Consider the following 8022-nt stretch of genomic DNA (forward strand, 5'->3'; position numbering starts at 1 on the left):
GAGGAGGCACAAGGCGGCTTTCGTAGGTAGCGGTCCTACCTGCAATTTGACCGCCATCCCGGCTGCTGCAAGAACCGAGAAATCTAGTCTAGCCTTAGTCCTTGCTGCTAGATTGCAGGGGTTTGTCCCTGGACTGTGAGCCAAAAAAAAGTCGGGGTCTTCATATGCTGTCTGTCCTGACAAGGCCAGGATAGGGGCCGAATGCGAAGAGTCGCGTTTCGAGCGGACTGAAATCCGCATCCGTAACCTGGTAAAGGATGGGTTCGGGGCGAAAATTCACACTATAACCTACAGGGTCACCTTGGAATTCTTGTCCTTGGGTGTCTTCACTAGGGCTGGTGGTGTAGGAAGGATCTCAGACCTACAACGTCCGGGCGGGGCTACCGACCCCGGCGCCGGAAGCATGCTGGCCTAAACCCTGACTACCGCATCCGTTAGCAATTTTCGGGACGGCTCTAGGACCGCGCGGACTCCGGCTGGGCAGCCCTGCAAAGCCCAACCCGGTCAAAGCCCTCTGAGTCACGGGCCCCGCCCTACAGAGCCGGACGCAGCCAGAGGCCCGGCAGCAGCGTAGACGAGAGGACCGGCGGACGTGTGAGAGAGGTGGTGAGAGCCCGGATCAGACTTCCCCTGTACTCCGTAATCCCGGCCCTTACGCGCCCAGACCCGATGAGACCCTAGAGTCCCGGCTTCAGGGGTCCCCCAGCTCACAATCTTAGATTGCCTGGGCCCCGTTATCCCGCCCCAGAGACTCCTCCCTCCGTCTCAGGATCTAAAATACGAGCCCATGGATTTGAGAGGTAGCCCGTAAATTCCGCCCTGAGTGGGGCCTCCAGAAGCACGTTCCTAGATCCGTGCTTCTAACTCTAATGGGGAACCCCGTTATCCTGGGCCCGGGGCTTACACGCACGATCTTAGACCCGATCCCACAGACCCAGCGCGAACCCTGTAATATCGCTGTTAGGAGTAACTAAACCTTCAAGTTCACATTCTGAATTTCCAAAACCCTGTCCCGGGGTCCTCCAGGCCGAGGGTCTGATCCGCGCCCCTCACCCACCCAAGACTCAAGGTCCAGTTCTTGGGCTCTGGAGCTCAGATTCGAGTGCCTAGACAGGTCCAGGATGCCTTACACCAACTTGGGACTCCCGAGAACCCCACCAGACCTGGAGCCCTACCCTTAATGATGCTTATGTGTAGACTCAATCTAGGGTCCCTCAAGTCTGAAGAGGACCCTTTGGATCCGTAGGGGGTTTCAACCTGATCATCCTCCGCCCCTATCGTACCCACCTGAGAACTGCCCTCCCCCAGACCCCATCCCGAATGGACTCCAAGTTCCAGCCGGAGAACAGGTCTCCGCCCGGAGGCCTCATATTACTCCCCCACTTCCAGTTGCCAGAAATGCGTATATTTGTGGGGAGGGAGCGGGCTCGGGGTGAGGAGGCCACCTGACCCTTTTCTCCTCCTTAGGAATTTTGGGTCGCAGCCATGTTCCTGGTTAACTCGTTCTTGAAGGGCGGCGGCGGCGGGGGAGGCGGGGGCTTGGGTGGGGGCCTAGGGGATGTGCTCGGAGGCCTGATCAGCGGAGCCGGAGGCGGCGGAGGTGGAGGCGGAGGCGGAGGCGGTGGCGGCGGCGGCGGCGGCGGCGGAACTGCCATGCGCATCCTGGGCGGGGTCATTAGCGCCATCAGGTAGGGCGGGGTCTGAGGGGGCGGGGCTTGCCGAAGGAGGCTTGTCCAGCAAGAATAGAATGGGGTAACCTAGACACTGACCTGGAGCCTTAATTAGGCTAGGCTCTCCCTGGGCTTGGAGGCGGGCCTAGAGTGGGTGGGCCCTAATGAGGCTGACAGCAGTTCAGGGGGGGTGGGGCTCGACTTGGAAGTAACCTGACTATTGGGGAGCCGCTCTCTGACTGATGGGTTCCGGTGGGGCTTTGGGAGGTGGGGCTTATTGGGTCTGGACACAGCCTGTTTCCGCTAACCTGGAAACGAGCGTTAAGGGGGCGGAGCCAGTGAGGCTGGGTGTCGCTTCATGGGGGCAAGGCTTGCCTTATGGGCACGGCGCCGCCGACCTAGGTGGGTCAATGAGAAGTTGCACTCTGAAAAGGCCGAGTCCCACTGGGATAGCAGTAGTGTTCTTGAAGGGGCTCGGCCTGGCCGAGAACTGGCTGATTAAAATAAAAAAATGTCCTGGTGGAGGTAGGGCACGTTGTCTAATTTCCCTAATTAGGGGCCTAATTAGTCTTGGCCACTGAGCAGTGATTCCTCGAAGGGGCAGGAACAAATGGAGCTGGGGTGGGATGTTGGGGAGACACAAGCATTAGGAAGCCCTAATGATGGATTAAGTCCCTAGACCGATGGGACCTGAGGAGAGTGGGGCCCAGGGAAGCTGAGGCAGAACTTTTATGAAGTGAGCCCTGGAAGGGGGTGGGTCTATTGAGGAGTCTGCTATTGGTAGCAGTGAAGCCTACTGTGTGGCAGTCCTTAAGTTTCCGTGTAACCAGGACAGGAAAGATAGGGACAGATGCGGACAAAGACAGATAAAGCAGGTGGAGAGGGGCAGGTTGGGGTTTGGGGTGATTGGGGTACTGGGATTGGCGCCGCCCTTTGGAGTTCCCGACTCCTGGCCCTAATTCCTTTGTTTTCCTCCAGTGAGGCAGCTGCGCAATACAACCCAGAGCCCCCGGTAAGCTGCCCTTTGCAATACAACCCAGGGCCCCCGGTAAGCTGCCCTTTGCAATACAACCCAGAGCCCCCGGTAAGCTGCCCTTTGTAACCGGAGACCTCTCTTCTCACTCCAAGGCCTTTTTCAGCAGCCTCCCGCCCCTTTGGAAAAGCCCCACCTCCTCTCCCTCTTATGAAATCGTTTTCATTGAGTCTCTCCCTTGTTATGTCCTCAAACTTAGCTATAACCCACTACCACATTTCATTCCTATAATCACTCAGTCTCCCATCCCACTCTGACTTTCCCACCTAGGGCTGTACTGGCCAGGGTACCCCTTCCCTTACCTGATCTTCGATCTCCTTCTGCAGCCCCCACGCACCCATTATTCCAATATCGAGGCCAATGAGAGTGAGGAGGTCCGGCAGTTCCGGAGGCTCTTTTCCCAGCTGGCTGGAGATGTAAGTAACCTGGAGTCCCCAGACCTGTCCTAACCCTTCCATGCTTTCCCTTGGGTGGCCCTTCATATACACACTCAACCATGGCAACCCCAAAATTCCCATCCTCCTTCATGACATGCCCAGACCCCTTTCAGTCACCCCTGATCCACCCCTAACTTCTCCCTGCAGGACATGGAGGTCAGTGCCACAGAACTCATGAACATTCTCAACAAGGTCGTGACCCGACGTGAGTGATGAAAGGGTCAACACATAAGGAAGGTTTAAAGTCATGGCAGCTGGAGTAGCTATGACCTCTGGCCTCTGACTGTCAACCTATCCCCCACAGACCCTGACCTGAAGACTGATGGTTTTGGCATTGACACATGTCGCAGCATGGTGGCTGTGATGGATGTATCCTTGAGGGCAGTCTGGAAGAAGCCTCGGGTGAAGAGGGAATTTTCTGAGAGGATGAGTGAGAGCCAGGATGTAGCTTTCATACACATATATATGGACAGGCACACAGTAGAACATGCCACTCACCAATGGACATGTGGCAATAATAATATCAGCTCTCATAGCTAGCACTTAAATTTACTTCATAGCCACCCTGTCAGACATAGAGAATTATTATATTCCGTTTTGTAGGTAAAGAAACAGACACAGAGAGAGGCAATCATATGTCTGAACTTAAAAATAAATAAGTGAAAGGATAGGAATTTGGACTTAGGTCTTTGCGACTTGAGAACCCAAGCTTATAACTGCCTGAGGTGTGCACGCATGCATATATACAAGGGTACACCCATATACATGAAAATATGTGAAGACATGAACAGGAACACATGTCTGTTTGCACATGGGCCAGTTATTAGCTGATCGTGGGTACATGCACACACAGCACATTGGGCAGTGCAGACATATATACATATTCACATCACATGATCACATATATGCGTGGCATAGATTTAAACAATACTGGCTCTGCGCCTTAGCAAGGTTACTGAGCCTCTCTGTGCTTTAGTTTGCCTATCTGTATGATGGGGTGAATGATAATGGTGATGCTGAATTAGAGCTACATGCAAAAGGCTTAGCACAATGCATGACACATAGTAAATGGTCTGTACGTGTTAGCTGTTACTGTGATCTTATGCAGATAGATTTTTCAGCTCTGAATTTGTTTCTGTTTTTGTGACTGGGGCTGGTGTACTGAGGATTTAGTGAGAAAAGTGATGTTCCTGAGAAGCTTAGCACTGTCTGATGTGTACTAGGTAATCTGTTAAGTCTTGGTCATTGTTATTGATCAAGGATGTATCAAGTGCCAGCCCCTGAGCTAAGGGTTTTATGCCCATATCTCATTACTCTTAGATCACAAACCCAGCATTTCTCCACTACTATCACCTCATTTCCTCAGAGCCCTTGTTTTTTTTTTTTTTTACATGTCCTAACATTTAGGAAATTGAATTACTATCAAGAATTTAAGAATTTTATAAATGAAGAATTAGCAACTATTTTCAGGTGAGGAATTTGTAGTTTGGAAAAGTTCATTATACTTCCACATGGCTGTGTTTAAACAGATTCCTTATCATTTAGAAATATAAAATATGTGTGGATAAAACAGGAAATAAAGCCACATCCAAAGTGACATGACTAGGGTGAGATGAGAGCCGAGGTTTTAGCCCAGGTTACCCTGATTGGCTGCTATCATTGTCATGTACACAGGGTATACAATGAACACATTTGGGTACAGCTATTCTTAACACCCTTGCTCCAGAGTGACACGACAGGCAAGCTGGGTTTCGAGGAATTCAAGTATTTGTGGAACAACATCAAAAAGTGGCAGGTATGTGGTGACCTCTGAAACTCCTAGCACGAAGACTCCCAAGTCATGGAGATGCCATGTCCTCATCAGTTGAACCCCAATCTCCCTGTTCCCATAGGCCATATACAAACAGTTTGACGTTGACTGTTCAGGGACCATTGGTAGTAGTGAACTTCCAGGGGCCTTTCAGGCAGCAGGTATGGCTGGGGGGTACAAGGTGGGGCTGGGGGTTGGACTGGTGAGGCGGCCCCCACTGAGCTGGTCTGAGCCTATACTCTGGGGCTGGGAGTGAGTTGGGCAGTGTGGCCCCCACACCTGAGAGACTAAACCATTGTTAGGGTTCCATCTAAATGAGCATCTCTACAACATGATCATCCGACGCTACTCAGATGAGGAAGGAAACATGGATTTTGACAACTTCATCAGCTGCCTGGTCAGGCTGGATGCCATGTTCCGTGAGTGTCACCACAACTTTCTTCCCAAGTAGGGATTTTATTTGTTCAACCTTCATTGGCCAAGGTCTTTGAGCCTAATCTTGAGGTGGGTATTGTTAAGGGCACAGCAGAGACTGAAACAGCCTTAGATCCTGCCCTTGTGTCACTCATAGTCTAATGGAAGAGAGGCAGATCATCAGAAAATGACAGCTCAGAATGGTTACTGCTGGGATAGGGGATGTTCAGGGCAGAGTGATAGGGGCAGAGGGGAAGCTCAGGACATAGCAGGTTTAGATTTGTAACTGGGGAAGCTGCAACAGCTTCAAACTTAAGAGGCACCTGATGCAGCCTGAGGGGTCAAGGACGGCTTCCTGGAAGAAGGCATATGTGAGTTGAGACCTGTGGGCTGAGGAGTGACCCCATTGAAAGAGTGGGGAGGAGTGTCGCAGTGGAAACAGCCTGTGCAAAGTCTGAGAAAGGAAAGAGGTGGTGCTTTTGTTTTTTGTGTTCAGAGTGCTGAAGAGGGGGTGGAATGCGGAGACAAGGCTTTGAGGAGGAGTCAAGAGGGGCTGGATCATGAAAGCTCTTTTGAACATGAATGCACTGAATCCTGCCCTCACAGATGGGAATTTTTGTCCTCATTTTATGGAAGAGGAACCTAGGGTTCAAAGGAGGGATAACTGCTTGCTCACAGCCACTTAGTGAAGTTGCAGAGCCAAAATTTGAACTCAGACCTGTTTGAGAGAGTCGAGTGAAAGGAAGTAGGAGCATCGGGCATGGTCAGGGCTGTGAATGCCAGTTTCAGGTGCTCAGACACTGTTGTGGGCATTGGAAAGCCAGAGTAGATTCTAGGCAGGGGAAGGACAGGATCAGGTTGGGCTTTAGGAGGTCGTCCCAAGAGTCCAGGGTGGACAGTGCATTAAGAGCATGGGCAGAGGAAAAGGGACAGGTATATCAGGGACGTGAAGGGAAGATGAGAGTGGACACTATGGCAGATGATGCCAAAAGTCACATGAGAAGGCCTGAGAAGTGGCCATTGGACTTATCAGCAAGAGTCAGTAGTTACTGCCGTGAGTGCAGTGTCCGGACAGCAGGTGTATGGACACCTGAGGGTGGTAACTGAGCTGTACACAAGAGGAAGCAAAGACATTGTAGGCACCTGTTTGCCTAGGTTTGGCTATGCGCGAGGAACATAGAGTTTCAGGGCATGAGTGGGAACCATGCCGGACTATAGGTCAGGAAGTAGAGCTTGGAGAACCTCCTTCTGATAGTCTATTTAAGCTGGAACTGGAGGGCTTAGGAGTCGGTAGGAGGCTGGGACTTAGGCAGAGAGTGATGGGGGCACACAGATCAGTTATATGGAGGCTATTACTGAGGTGAGTAATGGCCTGGGTTTCGATCCCAATTTCCTCACTTTCTCACTGTATGACCTGGAGCATATCACTTCTCTGTGTTTAATTTTCAAATAACATTTATCTCAGAATTTGATCAAATGAGTTAACACATGGAAAGCACTTTATGCAGTGCTTGGCCAGATAAGGTATTCAATAAATTACTAGTCATTATATCATCATCCCATATATTAGAATATTTGTATCCTAAAAGCCAATCCCTTCAACCCTTCCCTTCTCCTGTAGGTGCCTTCAAATCTCTTGATAGAGATGGCACTGGACAAATTCAGGTGAACATCCAGGAGGTAAGAACTCCCGTCCTGGGATGCGGGCTCCTAGCAGGGGACCCTTCCTCTCAGCTCAGAATTGGGCTCCCTTCCTCCTATTACCCCAGCAACCCCTGGGTGAGGGCAGAGAAAGGGCGTCTGCTATTCCCAGGATCCCTGCTCCTTAATCTCTGTGCTTTCCTCTCCCCAGTGGCTGCAGCTGACTATGTACTCCTGAATGGGAACACCAGACCTCTCCCCTCATCACCTTGCTGTAGGAGCCACCTTGGGCTCTTTGGTCACTCCCAGGGCCGATCCCGTCTGCAGTCATGTCTTCGTGACTCATCAGCCTTTCCGTTCTTCCAGTCATTGACGCCTAGCTTCTCAGTCAACAGCCAGGGCCCAACATGTCCTAATATGTCATGCCCCAAGTTACCCCTGGCTCTAAGAAACTCTAACACACCCTTGCCCCATGGCTCACCCCACTCCCTGGCACACCCATCTCACACCCACTCAATAACCCTTCTGTTGCATCTGTGCCAAGCCCAACACTTACCTTGCTTCCACGCCCCAAGGGCCATTCTCTAAGTTCTGGGAGGATCACTCTGGTCCCTATGCACCCTGGCACACCTGTTCACCCAGGCGGCAAAACTCCTGGCTGTAACAGGCCCACACACCCCAGTGCCTTTGTATTCTGCGCCCAGGAGGAAATAAATGCACCCCAGTTGCTACTGTCTCTGGGATTTGCCTCCTGTTATGAGAATTGAGGGGTGGCTCAGGCTCTGTGTGGAGCAGACAGAGTCTGGGTCCTGGGTGTGGGGTGGTGGTGGTTTTGAGCATCTTCATGTCTAACCCTAAGGCTGGATCTGCATGTCTCATAGCCCTTTTTCTTGTCTTTTTTCTCATACTGGATCCCAGTTGAGCTGTAGCCTTTCTTGCTGAAATGCCTTAACAGGTTCTGTGGAAACTGAGGCTGGGACCCAGAGGCCTAGGCCATCTCTGGTCCTGCTGCAAGAA

The 8022-nt window shown here is 51.5% G+C and overlaps 1 protein-coding gene across 3 annotated transcripts; it reads left to right on the forward strand.

The window, feature by feature from the left end:
* The first annotated feature begins 546 nt into the window (after window positions 1-546).
* On the forward strand, window positions 547-7746 carry CAPNS1 (calpain small subunit 1). 3 transcript variants are annotated; one of them, XM_016119714.2, is made up of 11 exons: window positions 547-606; window positions 1468-1688; window positions 2649-2754; window positions 3030-3119; window positions 3288-3345; window positions 3445-3509; window positions 4867-4935; window positions 5033-5111; window positions 5253-5369; window positions 6986-7044; window positions 7217-7746. In XM_016119714.2, the coding sequence occupies exons 2-11, from the start codon at window positions 1486-1488 to the stop codon at window positions 7241-7243; spliced, it is 873 nt and encodes a 290-aa protein (XP_015975200.2). In that variant the 5' UTR covers window positions 547-606; window positions 1468-1485; the 3' UTR covers window positions 7244-7746. The 3 variants fall into 3 exon arrangements, with proteins under 3 accessions (XP_015975200.2, XP_036088105.1, XP_036088106.1); XM_036232212.1 differs by having other exon boundaries at window positions 553-1688; window positions 2649-2718; XM_036232213.1 differs by having other exon boundaries at window positions 555-1688; window positions 2649-2682.
* Window positions 7747-8022: the final 276 nt, after the last annotated feature.

Source organism: Rousettus aegyptiacus, unplaced genomic scaffold (assembly GCF_014176215.1).
Source record: "Rousettus aegyptiacus isolate mRouAeg1 unplaced genomic scaffold, mRouAeg1.p scaffold_m13_p_14, whole genome shotgun sequence".
In the NCBI taxonomy this organism is placed as follows: Eukaryota; Metazoa; Chordata; class Mammalia; order Chiroptera; family Pteropodidae; genus Rousettus; species Rousettus aegyptiacus.